The 17972-nt window shown below is 45.9% G+C and overlaps 1 protein-coding gene across 4 annotated transcripts in view; it reads right to left on the bottom strand.

The window, feature by feature from the left end:
* Positions 1-3785: 3785 nt before the first annotated feature.
* SH3RF3 (SH3 domain containing ring finger 3) overlaps positions 3786-17972 on the bottom strand; it is a 221266-nt gene continuing 207079 nt past the window's right edge. For 3 of the 4 annotated variants that reach the window (XM_085552255.1, XM_032442587.2, XM_085552264.1), the window contains one exon: positions 8170-11413. In XM_085552255.1, coding sequence (XP_085408381.1) covers positions 11245-11413 — 169 coding nt within the window. In that variant the 3' untranslated portion in view covers positions 8170-11244. Of the gene's footprint in view, positions 3918-8169; positions 11414-17972 lie in introns of those variants that run through there. The other variant, XM_085552248.1, reaches the window with a different exon arrangement.

Here is a 17972-nt window from a genome sequence, read left to right as displayed (position 1 = left end):
GCAACTGTTTTAATTGCTCAAACAGTCATTCAATTTGTCACCTGCACAGCTAGAAAAGCCAAAGCTGTGTCTCATTGCTGTCACACAGATTATTTAAGGGTGACTGGTAGTAGTCAGAATGGATTCGCAAGGGGGAAATAATGCTTGCCTAACATGCTAGCCTTCTGGGGAGCCATTCGGTGCCTCCATAACATCCTTGCAGGTGGACTGATGAAGGTGCAGATGAGTATGAAGAGTGATCTCCAAGATGTGAGATCCCTGGTCAACACATAGAGACCACTGCAGTGCTTAACACTTGGTCTCAATTCCTGCTGGCAGCTATCGCATTCCCATGTGATGGGAGCAGGAAATGCTTTTTCTCCCATTAGCCTGCATGCTTTTGGGAAGCTGATGCTTTCCAAGAAGAGGAGACAGAGGGGCAGAGCTTTCAGCATGGCTAAGATCTTACTTCTCTGCCTTCATGGGGCAGAGATGTGAAGCTGGTCCTGACCAGGGCAGAGTTAATTCCCTCACTCAAAACTCAGAAGACACCATGGTAGTCCCAACTTCTGGCACTGCTGTAAGAGGGAATTGTAAATCTGCTCATCAGCTAAAACTTTGTTCGGCTGGCAGAAGACTATCTGCATAGCTCAGAAACTGGTATATGCTTTAACGCAGTGTTGTTACGGCAGTTGCGAAGAACTGGATCTAGATCTTTTTGACTCATCTGTGTGAAGGTTTTTTGCTTTTCTGGGGGAATGTGACAATCCCTTTGCATCTTGGCTGAGCTGTCTGATGAGGTGTGCAGGCAGCTGGAGAGGTGAGAAATGTTGAACCTGAGTCACAACCTTTTCCTCTAGCATTTGTTGGCCTCCCTGTCATTCTATTAAAGACTCATTTGACTTATAAACTCTGGTGAAGAATTCTTGCCATCTGCCATCTAGAAACACAGCAGATGAGACTGACGAACTGTACTGAGGAATACAAAACACAGCTGCTGTTTCATGGCTGTGTTGACAATAGACGAATGACACCAAAGCTTTGCCCCAAGGTCGTATCTTTTTATATTCCTAATAATTTAAAATGTGCAACTGCATAATGCAAGTATGTAAATGTAAAAAATAATTTCACTGCCTGCCTTGATGGAATTTGAGATGGGGATGTTTGTTTTGTCTCTGAAGTCACAGAAGCTTTTTTGCTAGTAACAGCTTCTCAAGGAAAATGATTTTCCTCAGTCTTCAGTGTCGAAATCTATTCAGAAGTGGGAATGTTTTGTTTACATTTCTAGATGGGAGAGCAGATCTGTGGTGGGTAGGGCTTGGATTTTTAAGTGTAATGTAATCTTTATTTATCCATTTATTTGCACACCCTTTATGAAAAGGAGCCATGGAAATAAATCTGTCATAGCTTTTAATATGTAGTTACAGTCACATAGGAAGTCTGTGATGGAATGGGTGCTTGGACCAATACCCCCTTGCTGGAATGAGACAGTGGCCTGCTTGTCCCCTAGACTTTGTGTATAGTTCTCAAACCTGCTCTTGTTTTGGGTGATTAATAACAGAGAGGAGCTTTTGTGTTTGATACTCTACAGAAGAAGGAAAAAGGTACAGTATGACTTCTCAGTGCTTTGGGTTAGATTTGTGTGAGGCTTTTCTACCTGTTAATCTGAGATTGAAATGCTTTCTGCTGTTCCTTCCAGTCTCCCCAGTCACTTAGGTGTGAGGGGTACTTATGTTTGTGTTTAATGTCTTGCTCTTGGAGCAACATGGTCCGTGGTGTGGATGTGAAGTGTCTTTGAGTCTGTCCTCACTGGAAAATAACCTGCCTTGTGTAGGCTTGTTTTCTATTCTGAATCGTCAGTCCATCTTACTGTCATTTTCTGTTTTTATTTAGGTAAGAAAGCATGCGTTGATCCGGAATGGAAACAATGAGCAGGTTAAAGATAATATCAAATTTTACTCTCTGCTCCAGTATAGATGCAGTTGTTTATACCTACATGAGACCATTTCAGCAAGAGATGAGGAAGACCAACCTCAGAAATTCCCAGTCTTGGTGGATAAGTTCATTGTCTGAAAGGTGAGACGTTTCAAATCCCTGCTCCAAATTAGGCAGAAGAAGGACCTGGATTTAAACACTTCTCACACTGACATTTTTGTGTGAATGTGTTTCCTTTGGTTCCTCCTGGAGCAGGGTTTTCTTGTATTTCTGCATGAAGGTGCTGTTAGGGAGGGCAGGTGCTCCTGTGTGTCCGCTGGGAGGCTTGGGACTCACCAGGACAAAACAGGAGTCCTGGGAACCAACTACAGCCAGGCTCAGGCCTATGTGGGCCTATGTTGGAAGATCTTCCCATGTCAATAAATACAGATACTGCATTGCGAGTGTATTGCACAGGGGATTGATAATGGCTGCAAGCAGATTGCTGTCAGTCTAAGTATGCCCATACAATAATTACAGCCCAGCGTGCTCACTGATAACAGCCATGTTTTACAACCTGCCTGCGCAGGTTGCTTAAACAAAAAACAACCCAAATCTGTACAAGCTTACGCACGTTTAAAAATATTTTGCAGCTTTAAACATTTGATCAAACGCACTAAAACAAATCCTGAAGCAGTAAAGTCAGTGCCGTCTGGCACAAGAGCACCCGTGCATTAAGTGTGAGCTTATGGCTTTGGAAACTGCCTCAGGAGTCTGGGGGTGGAGGAGCAAGTTGGACGTGATGGTGACTTTATAACACAGCTATTAAAACGTGTTTTTCAAATAAAACATTCTGATGTAGAAACTCAGAGCAATGGATGAGACCAAGGACCAGTGTTTTTGGAAACACTGCATCTGTTTGCCTGAAAAGCTGTGTTTGAGGAACACTATGGTTTTCTTGGAAACTGAAAAGGAAAGGTGTATTATGGTTGCTCTCTGTCTTAAGTTTAATGCTTTTTGGGGCTTATTTCTTCCGTCTGCATTGTAAAGCCCATTTTTGCCTTGTTTAGCCAAGTCGCCAGAGAGGGGTGCTAAGTAACTGCGCTGGAAAGGCTGGAGCCGCATCCTGCTGTAAGCCTGGGTGTAAAAACAAACCCACAGGCAAAGAAAGGCTGTGAAAGTCCCACTTCGTGCAGCCAAAATGAAAGGACTGTCCAGAATTTACTCCCCAGAAACAACTGGGATGGAAAATTCTCAGGCAACTGAAGTGTGTGTAAGCACAGAGTTGTGCCAGAATTCAGCCACAGGAGATGTGAGAGGCTGCCCTATGAGGCTTTCAGTTCCAGAATCCCGGCACAGAGCCATCAGAGGAGGGAAGGTGGAGGCTGCTGGGGCAGGTGTGACGTGGGGGTGATCAGGATCCTGGCCTTCTAACACAAAGCATTTCGTACAATGTATTTTAAAGCTTGGATCTTCAAGAGGGAAGACTTGAGGTTTTTTTGTCTGGTGTTAGCTGTCAAATAAGTTAGTTGCTTTTCTTAGACTAGTTCATGGTGTATTTTCATACAGTGCACAGTTTATTTTCTTTTAATACTAGACATAACTGCACATCCTTCCTATTCCATCTTAGCTACTTTCTCAGTGACTTTTCTTGTGACGATTCTCAGCCTCAAAAGCTTAAAATGTGCTTTACCTAAGTGCAAAGGAATGCTCTGTGGTAATATGTTCAGGGGTTTACATCATAAAAACATTCCTCAAAGTAAAAACTGCACAGCTGACGTCTCTGTCCTCTTGCATTTGCTGCTGACATCAGAGTGGGAAGATGTGCTCTGGCAGGTGCTGCACAGTGTTCTGTACCTTAAGGCCAGGTGTGAAAGGTGGTGATTAGAGGTGTGGATAGATCCAAGTAAGACAACACATACGTCAGAAGACTTTCGAAGTCCTGTAGTAATGTTTTCCTGTGCTCAGTTGTGTTGTTGACACCTCCCGGTTCCATACTGCCTCCAAACATAGCTTTCTAGTCCCTGTAAAGAATAACAAGAATAACTTATCTGGGCAGCATATTCTGTTGCAAATATAAGAAACGCTCTAATAAACACAGGTCAATATTGTAATAGATTAACTTCAGGAAACCTGAGGTAAAATCCAAGTTAAACTCATCAGGAAATTTGAGTGAGATGCTAAAGAGATGTGTCCAGAATAGTGCGTTGGATTTGCTGTAACTGTATGAACCAGTGAGAGGGCTCAGGCAGAACTGCAGGCACAGTCATTGCCCTCGGCGGTGGGAAGGGGCAGGCACCAGGGGTTTGTATATTCTTCTTATCCCAGCTGGGAGCACGGAGAGGCAGTGCCTTAAATCAAGCAGAAAGCAGGCTGGTTTTATATCCCGAAATGATGACTGGCCTTGATATTCAGCACCTCAGAAGCAGATTTATGTTTAAATTATAGGCCCTGCTTGGTGAGGATGGTAATTTTCGGTTTCCTACAAAGGTCTTTTGTGCTGCATGCCTCCTGCAAGCGTTATTTTGGGGTCTTCTCCTTCACACCTGCACTGGGCTGTCAGCAAAGCCAGCGCCACAGAGTCCTCTCCTGCATGGTGGCAGAGGGACGCGGTGCTGAGACAAAGGCAAACACTAATCTGCATTGAGCCTTAATGAAGTTAAATTTCACCTTAACTGCACGCGGTGCTTCTGCTGTCTTTGTTGCGTGCCAGAGGCCTTTTTCCTAATTGAAAATGATAGCTCCCTGGGTGCCGGGGAGTCACATGGCAGCCTATTATTGCGGGATATGTTACGTGCCCGCTATATTTCACACATTGCCTGGAGAAATGCAGCGGGTTTTATTGGTATGAGGGACGGTCCCTCATTGGGTTGCTCTACCTCGTGTGTACATCCTCAGTGCTGCTCATTTCCAATTTTATTAATGTCTGGGAGGTGGCAGAAAGGCTGCCATACAGAAATTAGCAGAGGGAGCAGGAAGGGAAATATCCCGCTGACTGGCCTACAGGTATGGATGTGGGCGCACGCACGGGTGTGTTTTAAGTAAAGGGACATGTCAGAGAAACAGCCCCTCAGCTTGTTTGACCGTGGAGAAATAAAAAAAGGAAATTCTTTTGTCCTTAAAAAAGGTTAATTTAATCTATCAAACCAGGGAGATTAATGAAAGTACAAAACCTCATGCAGTTTAGAAACTAAGTCAGTTTCAGAATGCTAGATAAGGCTAATGACAGAATAAATCACATCATGACCATCAGGCAAGTGCTTTGTGACTAACGAGCTCCTGGGCAGGTGGCCCTGTCCCTGCAGCATCACAACTGGGCTGGATCCCTCTCCCCACCTGAATTGGGCTGGGCTGCAGGGCAGAGCTGGAGCTGGGGATGCAGGATGCATATCTATTCTGCTGCTGTCCCATCCCATCTCATCCCACCACACTGTTCCATCCCATCCTGTTCCATCCCAGTTCTACTTCATCCCACTGATTTCATCCCATCCAATCCTGTTCCATCCCATCCCACTCCAGTGCCCCCTAGGCAGGGCATTGTGAGTGGCAAGTGCCTTGGATGCTCACTTGGACTCCACTTTGTATAATTAATGCCAATCAGAGCAGGTGCTGGCAGCCTGATCCTCCCCACACCAGTTACCCTTCTTGCTTTCTTGCTCTCACCTAATGAGTATTAATTTAGAAGAAGTGAAGCAGTGCTTTTTGCAAATTCTCTTTATGCTTAATTGGTTGTGTGTTTCCAGAGCATGTTACTGTCCCAACCTGCCCTCAGTCCTCCCATGGTGTGAAGATTCCTCATGAAGGGGCCCCGAGAGAACCCAAACCTGGGTGTCCCCAAATAGTGGCCAGAGCCCCCCAGTTGAGTTGCCTCTCCCACTGCTGGGTCTCCCTCCCTAAACGCAGCAGTGAAAAGGCCATCAATACGCTCCAATGGCCTCCTCATCCTGCATTTCAGTTGTTTGACTGCACTGTATTAAACAACTTGGGAGCCCCACGATTTATACACAAACAACTTGTGTTGTTTTTGCGGATCTGTTGCTTTTTTCCTTCCTCGTAAAGGAGCGTTTTTCTGCGTGAGACAGATTTAAAACTGAAAATAAAAATAACACATTAATCCTTTCCTTCCTCTGCCTCCCGGATGAGCAAAACTGTTGGAGGAAACTCAGAACTGTTCCTTAATTTATGGGGAGATGCGGGAGCCTAAATCAGGCTCAGAGACGATTACATCACAAATTTTCTGCAGAAGTTCAGGGAGAGCAGCCCTGCAAGATGTTGAAAGCGCTGAGTTGTTGACCCCCCATCTGAATGGCCATGGGTGACTCTTCACTCCAGGATTGAGGTAAAGGGAATTACCGCCTTCCCTCTGCAGAATGCTGCAGCACACAGTGGGCTGCCCTGGTACCCACAGCGCAGGGGGCAGCCCCTCGCAGTCACCCCCAGATGGGGCACTGGAGCACTGTGTCTTAATACTAGAGGAACTGAGGATGTCCCAGGGTCACGTTGGTGGCTTCATAACAGTTCGGGGCCATGCGGCCTGCTGAAATACAGCTGGGGCACTGCAGCACTGTGTCTCATCTAAAAGGTATCATTTGTGAAATGAAAACCCATGGCAAAGAGCTGATGCTGGTCCATTAGAATAATATGTAAACACCGGCCCCGCTGTTTAACTATCACGTGTTTTGATAGCCTTTATGAACTGAAAGGCAATTCTCTCCCCTGGCTGCATTATTATATAACCTCATCAGAAGATAAACAGCCTCCTTGCCCCCAAACATTTCGCAATTTGCATTTAGATTGTTCGGTGCCGACATTCAGAATAAGATACTTCCTAGCTTTGTCAAACAAAACCCGGCTGTCACTTAGCACAGCAGCAGTCAATTTATGTTCCTATTAACGCAGATCCCAGGCAATTATCTGAGGAGAGGTGGGGAAGATCTTAACACATTGCCCCCTGCCCTGTGTTTGTTTGGTGTGTTGCTGAGGGCGCTGCTGCAGCTGCAGGGCACAGAAACACAACCATGAAGAAGAGCAGGTCGGTGTTCTGCTGCTAGGGAAAATAGGAAGAGAGAGGTGTGGCTTGTAGGTCCTTTAGGTACCTATGCATTGAAAGCGGCTTTCCCTGTTGGAGCAGGTCCAGAGGAGGGCTATGAGGATGGGCAGAGGGAACACCCCTCCTGTGATGACAGGCTAGGGGAGCTGGGCTTATTTGGCCTGGAGAAGGGAAGGCTTTGGAGGGACCTCACTGCGACCTTCCTGTATTAGAGGGGAGCTCATAAGCAGGAGAGGGACTAACGCTTTTTACATGGGCAGATAGTGAAAGGACAAGAGAGAAGCTGTGGCGCCCCATCCCTGGAGGTGCTCAAGGCCAGGTTGGATGTGGCCCTGGGCAGCCTGAGCTGGTGGGGAGCAGCCCTGCCCATGACAGGGGTTGGGGCTGGGTGGGCTGTGAGCTCCCTTCAACCCAAACCATTCTGTGATCCTTCATTCTATGACTTCTTCACCAAGCCCCTGGGATTCTGTTTTTCTTTTATGGGCAGTGGGGTCTCACAAGGGTGGTATATATGGGAGTGGGCTGAGCTGAGCTGTCTCTGTAAGTATGGGATGGGGACAGGACTTCAGTGCCAGCACCTGCCTGGTGGCCTGGCTTGTACAGTTGATAAAAACCAAGTGGTGTTCTGTGGGTGGGGAGACACCCACACCCAGTAATTAGAAATACAGCTGTGGCCGACTGGAAAGTTATTTTTGCTACATGAAAGGCTAGGAGGAGAGGACAGGGCCCTCTCCAGACTGGATCACTGCTTGGCTCCCCTGCCAGGACAGCTCATTTATTTGGGTTGGCAGTCACTCGCTAAGCCACACATCTGCCAGGTTCACCATGTTGTAAGGAGCTGCTTATGTCAGGAGGAGCTCTTGGATGCAGGACAGCCCTGCAGATGTTGTCCAGGTGGTTCTCCTCTCCACAAGCGTCTGGGAATGGCCAAACCGCTTAACATTTTTACGATTATTATTTTTCTTTTGAAACATGGCTGGAATTGCCATTGCAGCAGCAAAGCACGAGGTGTGGGTCTGGGTCTCTATCAGGTACACGGCCTCAGAGGGTGGTTGCCACACTGCTGGCACCTTGCAGCTGGCCAGGCTGAGACGGAGGGAAGTTACCTGGGGGAAGTAACTGGGGGAGTTACCAGTAAAAGGAAGCACTCCTTGTGAGCTTCAGAGCCACTTACTTAATGTTATTTGTTCACTTTGCCATCTAATTAATAAAGAGAGAAACCTCCGTCAAGTTGCATTAATGTTTATTTTACTTAAAGAATCAGAAACACAGTCATTGTAGTTCATTTGTACTCATATCTGCCAACAATTCCTAAATCACGTTAACATTCATGTATAACAAAAACATTTTCTGAGCTGTGCAAAGTTCAAAGGGATTGTTCAATTACTTGAACACGCTTCTAAAACAGTGAACCTGGCGTTTTACGAACCGAGGCTGCCAGAGGGATTCTTCTCTTTGTTCCCCTGTTGTAGGAGACGCAGATCTCTTTCCCCTTTCTCTTGTATGACAGGTGGAAATGAGACCACAGCACACATCAAGCCTCTCTCAGTCCAGGGCTTTCCAAAAGGCTCTGGGTCACTTTTCCTTCTCACCGATCTGCGTTGTGTTCTGCACTTGTGCTCCTTGCATGGAAGTGATTTGTCCAAGATGATTACTCAGTAACCCAAAGTGTGATGATAAGCAGTAAACAGGGGCCAGAAACAGCTGTTATCAAAGCAAATCCCCCCAGCAAATACTTTTCTTTGCAGGAGGTGTGAGATTGTTGCCCATTAGAAAAACAACATCTCTCTTTGCAAAACATTAATTTAAAGCACTGATTTCATGATACAATGTCTGTGTGTTTTCCTTTGTCTTCTCGCATATCAACTTCTGCCCTGTTAAGAATTCAAAGGTAGAAATCTGGACCCTTTTTACATCTGGCTAAACACAACAGGCAGCAACCAAGCCGTCATCCTGTTCTGTTTTTCTACGTGTAATAAATACACCCATGGAGCAGAATTTTAAGAGAACGTAAACCACTGTAAGCTGTCAGAAAAATCTCATGTCTGGCAGAGCTAACCCAGAATCTTCATTGCAATCGATAAGACATGTCCTGACGTTTTCAACTTGCTAACTGTGCAGTCCTGTTTGAGGTGCATGAATACCGGTTCTGATTTGGACCAAACAGATGGACAGATATGGCTCTATTCTCAAAGAAGGCTTTCCAGAAGACACTTCTTCAATCTCCTATTGGTTAAAAAAAAGGCAATTTCCTCTCAAACAGTAACTAAACTTCTAGTGGCTGACTCATTACAATCTGGAATACGAACAAATGCAGCAATGTTAGACATAAAAAGAAACACCCTGAAAATAATGCCTCGCTGTTTGAAGGTGCTACACTTGGCCATGGACTGTGTTTCTGGGATCTGTTTGTTACACGTGACCGCGAGAAGAAACTCGTTTTTGCAGAGAACAAAGTCACAGAGCTGAACTTAAACAGGAACATTTACGGATGTGGTTTTTGATATGTACTAGAAGACACAGCTTACATGAAAACAAAACTTACACCTTTGCATATGAAGTACTGTCAACACAGTAACGGCGTTCACCCACTGGGCCTCTTCCTCTCAATAAGATCATCTCCAGGTTACAGTGCTTCCAGCACGCTCCTAAATGACCACCACATGTTGGCTCGGGCCAACAGCCAAGGAACAGATACAGCTAAGAAAATTCTTTCATCACGTTTCATTCAGCAAAAGCTGAGGTCTTTTTAAGTACTCTCACAATTGCGTTATTGAACTTTTCCCGTTCTGCTTTATAGGAATAACTGACTGAACTCGCTTTACACTTATTGCACCTTTAAGTCCCTGGTAGATGGAAGCTTATATTGCCTGATACGGTTTGTATTGTAGCTTGACCATTATAAGAAATTGAACAGTCTCCAAAACTGTACATTTCTACAGTAAGAAATCACATTTTGATAATGCTAATTACAGCCATCGCAGATCAGCTCTCATCTCCACCATGCAACGACAGAGGAAAACACCATGGTCCCGGCACTACCTAGAACCTGCAGTGTTCTTCTTATTGCCACAAAATAGTCAATTAAAATGACTCCTCTAGGAATTACTTCCAATTCTGGAGTCATTATCGCTCTCCAGACAGAATGCTGTGTATCAGCATGGGTATTCAGACACTACGAATACACTGGGGAGAGCGCACGTGTGCACGGTGCACGGGCACACTGCTCCCAGGGTACTGATCAGTGACCAAGCAGCTTTTTCTCTTTTCCTCTATGAAGCATGACCAGTCAGATCTCGTCCTTCAGGTACATTTCTAATTTCGTATGCTGAATGCAAATCTCATTGCAGCCTCTCTGTTTAACCAAACAGAATCTTTAGCAGTTAAAAAAAATAGCACCAGATGTATGAAAAAGAGGAAATGTCTGATCTAATAGGAGTATATATAAAGTATAACAATTCTTACAGTAAAAAGGTACGTCATACAAAAAAGCGATGGGAAGTGATACTGAAGGACAAAAATCCATGCCGCATATCATAGGGGCAGAAGACGGGCAAAAGGGATTCCGCTGGAATAACCACAGTTTGATAGTGGAGCTGTGCTTCATCCAAGATCCACCCGGTAATAGCACCGGGACACAGCGGGTGACGGGGACTCTGAGCACTGATACACCTACCGACAAACTCACGCAGCATATCTCTGAGGTATATAGAAAGCATGACGTTAACGTTTTGGGCTCCTCTCTTTCTCTCTCTCATGACGACACACGATTCCTTAGCCAGGGTTTTCTCCACCCTCCCCACCCTCTTTTTCCCTCAGGAAAAACAAAATCCCAGTTTAAGAGCTTCCTAGCACACCTCCGTGAACTCTCAAATCCATCTTGCATAGGCCAGTAATAAGAACACTGCAGCTCTGACAAATAAGTTACAGCAATATAACAACTTTCCTCTTAATTTTTTTTTTCTTTTCTTTCTTTTTTTTTTTTTTTTAAAGATATTTTCTCTATAATTTACACAAAGGGTTAACAGCCGGAGTTTAGGCTACGTACAGTCCATGTGGGCATCCTTTCAGTCCGTGATTCCAGGCGGAAGGCACTACTTCAACATACCACCGTATGCACCGCGCGATTCCAGAAGCACAGCGGGATGCTATGTCTCTGAAGCTGTGGACTGAAGGGCCTGGGGGAGTCTTTGGAAATAAAAATGGCAGTGGTTATCAGTCCAGTTTCCCTTTGCGGTCTCTTCTTGTGCTATGCAGTTTCCCCTGAAAGCTCCTCCAGTCCAGAGAGCGGTGATCCATCCTCAGAAGCTCTCCACAAAGCTCCCAGGGAAGAGTCCCGTCCTGCCATTCCTCTGTAGTGTCCCTTTGTACCAGCCGTCCTCCCGCTTCTTGTGCACGAACACAATGTCACCCTCCTTCAGTTCGATCTCGGCCTCGCTCTGAGGCGGGTAGGGGACCACCACACGGTACCTTTCAGAAACAAAAGGGCAAAGACCTCATCAGACGCACATCTACCCATCAAGCAGTCTGAAACCCATGCAGGGCTGACCTGGTCCAGGAGCGAGCCTTTGCAGGCTCAGTTCCTCAGGTCAGTGGCCCTGGGGGCTCACCCAGGACAAACTTCCTTTGGATTTAACGAAGACTGCTGCAATTTGAGTCACCTCACTTCTCTCTTTCCCTCATGTCCTGTGAATCAGAAATTTTGAGGAATAATGTGCTTGGAAACATCAGTAAGTCAGGCTTTTGCAAATCAGTTGCATCTGATGCTGCTATGCTGTCTACCAAAGCTCAGTACCATGGGGAGCTTTCTGCCCAGCTTGACTGGCACTTGTGCTTGGGACATGCCATAAAGCTGGACTGTGACAGAAGGATGTGTTGTCAGATGCCTGGGGTGACAGCCTTGCACACTGCTGCATCCATGCCATCCCAAATTGGAACTGGCAGTGCTCTGGCCAGCTGCCTTCAATAACAGCAGAAACTAGCTAAAGCACTTCACAACTTTCTTCTTACCACGTGTCTTGGGAATGCACTTTGAGTCCCCCAGACCTGGAGGGGAACCTAAGTTGGAAAGGTAAGAAATGACTTGCGCAGCACTCTCTAAGCCAAGAGGGAGCCCTTACCCTGAGCCACCTGCAGGGCTGTCTGGGAACTGGGCTTCCACATGTCACACCATTTACTCTGCAGTGAAGCAGAGATGGACCCCATACAGCTGTTCTGCTCTCAACCTCATCATCCTGGGAATACAGACTGGGCCCTTTCACATCAGTGCACTGGTGTGCAGGGCTGGGAACGTATTTCTGCTGTACTCTTCTTCCTCAGAGCAACTACATTCACTGTTCTCTGGCATTTGATTAGCAGTCAATAACTGTCTTGCTAATTGCAAAGTAATTAATATGGTAAGATAGTTAAAAGATGATGATTATCTAAAGCCCATCTCCTGAGGATTCCTATTTCCACAACCACTAGATGGCTTCTGATCTCTCAGTCACCTTTTTAACAGGCAAGTATTTATTTACATAACATCCTGTCTTCTAGAACTGATTTCAACATGCTCTGAAGGATCTGGAGCTCTCTCTGCAGCCATTCCTTTGGGGGAAGTTACTTACAGAGAGAGCAGTATGGTGCTGGCACAGGCTGCATGGAGAGGCTGTGGGTGCCCATCGCTGGAGGTGTTCAAGACCAGGTTGGATGGGGCCCTGGGCAGCCTGGTCTGCTATCAGACCTGGAGGTTGGTGGCCCTGCCTGTGGCAGGGGGTTGAAGCTTCGTGATTCTTGAGGTCCCTTCCAACCAAAGCCATTCTGTGATTCCATGACTCCCTATGAGATGGTACCAAAGCAAGGAGCTCTTGAGAAGCAGCTGCTGATTTTCTTTGCAGACACCACTTGGCTACATAGTGACCTCTGTTCTGAAACTAGGGATTCCACTTAGTTTTGCCATGACAGTGAAAATGCCAGTTTTGGCTGCATGTTTGAACACCTCCATGGACTTGGAAACACATTCAGTTCCATCTGGAGTGGAAGTTCTGCTCTAAAACCTGACTACAGCCTTGTTAACTTTACAGGGCAACACAGTCATGTAGAAAATAATGTTCAAGCACCATCAAAAATCTGTTGGTCATCTCGGTCCCTTGGTCAATAAATCCAGTTGTCACTGCCTTTCTCTGTGGAAAAGCAAATAGCAGAGGTTGAAAAGTGTGCTTCTGGCTGGCTGGGGGAAAAATGGTCTATCACGCTATCATCTGAAGAACTGCTACACTTATATTATGAGGCTTTGCCAATTACAGCCATTATGCAAATGAATGCACACATTATTTCAAACACTCTGCCGCAGTGTTGATTAATTAAATTATCAGAGTGGAACAATTTTAGCTAAGATGATGCCAAGTTTCAGATCTCTCGACTCTACGTACAATCACAGTCTGCTCGAGCTGTGCTCCAGCATCCTGAAAGGCTTTGAGGAAGAGGAGGGATGGACCTGGGCAGCAGCTGAGTGGTGCAGAGGCAGCCCCAGGCCATTTGGGCAGATCAGTTCAAAAAATATAGAAAGTGGTTTTGTCTGATGTAGGATCACACTAAGAACCGAGCTGGGACTGCCAGCGCCTCATACCTGAAGTACACAGCCCTCCTTTTAAAGACAGGGTACACCTTAGGAAAGTGGAGTTGCTACTCCCTACATGGCTCACATGAGGAGGGAGGTGACCACGCTCAGTAAGAATGTGCCCATCTTCATTAAAGTGATTCTCAGAGCATTTCCTTAGAGAGTTAAAGAAATAAATCTCAGCCTCTGCCTCGCAAAATGAAGCACTTCTTCCCATTTAAGGAAACCCCAAGTGCTGTGTTTTAAATTCAATTAACTATGGTACTTCATGGGATAACATTGAAGTGCTTTTGATAGAGTACCGAAATCTTAGATATAAAAGACCTTGCGAATCAGTTGAGAAATCCTCCGTGAAAGACCAAAAAGATGCTTGCATTTTTTCCCTTGTGAGGTTTTAGAAGCAGAGCCGGGCAGAGCCAGAACAACCAAGGTTGCAGCAAGCAGAAAAATGATCACATAGCCTAGCTGCCAGCAAGGGGCTTGCGGGCACCATAAATCGCTCCTGTCAGAGCATGTGCTGCCACTCGGAGACCTCCAGGTGGCATTTCAGCCTTGATTTTTTTTCCCCACAAAACTTCACTGCAAATATATATTGGCCATATTTTCTTGGCAGAAGAGATCTTTTCCCTTCCCTCGCTCCCAAAAAGGCAGTCCAATGTTCTTCTATTTATATCTCCGCTCTTCATTTCCCTTTTTGTCCCCTTGTCTTTGAGAAGCTACGATAACACTGCAGGTTTTCTTACCCCAAAATGCTTCTTGACATCTTAGACGGATCTCAGAAACACTTCTGTTTTATCCATATCACATTACACCTCTCAATTATGAACTTTTACAAATGCTAAGTAGTTGGGCAACAAACCTGATTACAATTGAGGCGAGCATGTCTGCCTTTGTTATTGATATTGGGTATTTTCTCTTGCAAACTGCACCTTCAGAGAGCTGTCCTTCTGCCCAGCCTTCTGAGAAAGCCCCGTTCTATGGCCGTTCTGGTCAGTCCACAGTGGTTTTCCTTCAGAAATTCACCTGCTTTTGGTAGGGTTCAAAATGCCCCCAGATCACACAAGTTTAGTAGATGGTCAGAGGGCAATGAAGTTAAAATCCCTGCTGGCTGATGTGCCAAGTTGAATTAGTTCTGCGGGACATCAGCAGTTGCAATTCTTCTTTCCCAGCAATCAGCTTCTTTCCTATTTCAGTTCCAGGGCACAGACTCCATGCTGACTTTGCATCCCTGGATTGGGCACTTCAAACTTGGAGGGGACGGTAAGCTTTGGGGAGGGTCCTCAGTGCAAAGAGAAAATACATAAGGGGAGGCTGGGAGCGGTAGCAGGAGGGATGGAGAACGGTTTTGCCCAGGCACTGGTGAATGGGGGGAAGGAGATCTGAGTAAGAAATGAAACCCATGGCCGTGTTCTTATAGCACTTGTCCTTTCAGTCAGCTGTCCCACCCAGCTTTCCCCTCACTATCACCACTGACATGTGCAAGGTGCAGCTAAAATTCCTGACCTCTGATATGTGTTACATGATGGAAGTTCTGCTTTCGTTCCCTTTAAAAAAGCAAGAGTGACTCAAGATGGCAGACATGTAGATGCATAAAGACACCTTAAAAGAGCAGTAACATTTCACAGCCACCATCTGAGAGGGAGAAATAAGAGACTAAGACTGCCCATGACTTCATTTTGCTTGCTTTCAATTGAGCCTTCCATTACGTGATCACATATTACCTTTCCCACAGGATGCCTGCCTCATTTAGTGCGCACAATGTCCTGCTCTGGATGCAAGTCAAGGTTCTGACATGGAAGAGATATGAGCTTGCTGAAGACACTTCATCTTCTGTAGAGTTTGGGTGATGTCTGGTGAGGGACCCCAGAGAATCTGGCTGAGAGGCACAGGTGTGAGGCACGTGGATTGTCTGACTCCTCCAGCTGCAAGGCCTCGTGCCACACTTTGCACAGAATGAGCCTAATCTCATGCACTTCAGCTGTGTAGGAGTCAGTTGCCTGCTCTAAGTTGCTCATGCAGGCTGTCATTGTGAACAAACAGACATAGAATGGCACTGATCAGAACCCACCAGTAATTAAAAGCTGGGCTCAAGGATGGATGCTGAGGAAAGAAACAAAATACCAAATATCTTCTTGGTGAGTAAATATGTGTGTCCACTAGATTGATGGAGCTGTAGCAGCTGCAAAAATAGAGGTGCAACAAAGCAAATTAGGACTGCAAAGCTAACCTCTGATCTGGGCCCACTTACACTGTTTGACTTTGAATACTTAGTTCAAGAGTCTTCTTGTAAAAATACTGCACTGAGAATAGGTTTCAGGAGTCCAGTGCTGTGAATCCAACAGATACCTTGTACGATGTGACGTGTTTTGTGAGGAGATAGCTCAACTGTGACAACTGAGTATCCAGCCCCGATAACCGCTGCTCCTACTTATCATTGGAGCTCTGTTTCTCCATCCTTTCACTGACCCATTGCAGAGACTTGCAAAGCACCTCTGCACACTACAAGCCAGAACCTGTTTCACTGCTCTCTTTTACAGTGTCTGAACCAGCGGACTCAGAAGAACAAACCTCAGTTGGATCCTTCACCCTCTGCTGGAAGCACTGCAGGATTCAATTTCTGAGATGGCTGACCCCAGTTTCTCAGTCTTGAGTTAAGCACCCAAGACAGAGAAGCACTTAACTATGTGCATACATGTCACTGCTCAGTCAGAACATACTCCTGGGGTCACGTCTCTGGTATCACTTTCCAGGAAAGAAAAAAGCCCTTCCTTTGCTTTCCCTTTTGGCAAAGAAGATATACGTGCATGACAAAATTCAAGTCAATGACCGTTAAGCACATGCTTGAATACTTCCTTGAATGGGGAGCTCAATTTCTAATGTGGCAGTGATTTGTAGAAAGGATAGATGGAAACATGGAGGGGTCTATTTTAAAGGTTACACTCACTGTTCCTATCTAATTCTGCAGCGCTGCTGTGGTTACCACTTGTTCAAAGGCTCCCTGAAAACCATATAAATGCCAGGCAGATATGCCAGTCGTGACAGTAAGTCTGGATACAACCGCTTTATCAGGCTATAACATGGCAGAATTAGTGCCAGTTACTATAAAAGAATCAACAACGCGTGACATGTTTTACTCAGGTTTGCATCTGGGAACAGTGCCAGCCAGTGAGGGGAACATGACTCACGCACATACACTCAGCTCTCCCATTTTGCTTTAACGTACAGTCAGATTTTCTTGAAGGGGATGGCAAGGCAAATGTTTTGCTTTGGTGCTGCTAGGCAGACGACATACCCTTCTTCCATGCACTGATGTCAGGGGGATGGGGGTGAGTCTGTAGCTGCCTGATGGCATCCTTGCATGGGATCGGCTGTGCCAGTCTGGTTTCTTGCACAAGCAGCTGCTGGATAGAGCAGCTGTTGGCAAAGAGTGTGCGGGGCACATGCAGCTTGACGGGGTGCTCAGTTGACAGTCAGTCACTGCAACACAAAGTGACAAGGACACCACCTGGGAAATTTCTCCGCTCCGCTGCTCAGACTGTGGCATGCTTTGCAACAGGGAGCAGCAGAAGGAAGGTGGGTTTAAAAATGCACTGTGGGAAGCTACACTCAGAAGGCAGAGATGGGCACTAACTATTCCAGCAGCCCAGTTAAACATCAAGGGTAAATGACAGGTACATTTCCAATCTAGCCACCCGCAGCCAGGTTTTGTAAATATCAAATGGAGTAAGATACAGTATTGCTTTCCTTGCTCTCTCCGTGTACAAAGAAAATGAACAGCAGCATAAAAATTAGCAGCATCTCTATGATGGTGAAGCTCAGTTCACTTTCCTTTCTGACAGGCTGCGCTCCCAAGGAAGGCTGTACTGTCAGGCAGCAGGACAGGCAGTTCTGTTAAAGCTGCAAGTTTAGGGCTTTGTAACACACCTCTGATATGGCTTGTGGCACATCTGCTTGGTTTCCATCAGTAGCCTGGACACAGTGAGGGCCAGAGATGCAAGCCAACCCCTTTGTGAGAAGTAGCGGTGCTCTGCTGCCTGTGTAAGCCTCTTTTTGAATGCTGTAAATATTAAGGAATGTGCTACTTCTTCCAACCTTCCAGCGCTCTGTCTGTGTGTGCACAGATGGGCGTTGGGAGACAGAAAGCCAAGTACAGCTAAGTGCACTGAAATGCTCTGCAGCTTTTTAACATTTCAGTCAGCATCTGAACCTGTTTATCTAACCTTTTTTTCCACCCCCACCCCCCACCCCTTTTCTTTCTCAGAGAATTGCTCCTACTGTGCAGATGAAATGCACCAAAATGCAAACAAGCAAAATGTAGAGCTGAGTGATGTTGAATGCGAGTTCCTCCGCTGCCAGATGTGAAGAGAACAAGTGGTCTGAAAACTGTAATTTGTTGTTGTTGGGTTTTTGTTGGTTTTTTTTGTTTTTTTT

Source organism: Coturnix japonica, chromosome 1, assembly GCF_054131305.1.
Source record: "Coturnix japonica strain WE chromosome 1, WE-NBRP24, whole genome shotgun sequence".
In the NCBI taxonomy this organism is placed as follows: Eukaryota; Metazoa; Chordata; class Aves; order Galliformes; family Phasianidae; genus Coturnix; species Coturnix japonica.
Note: the sequence above shows the minus strand (reverse complement) of the source record. Positions and strands in the feature narration are given on the sequence as shown.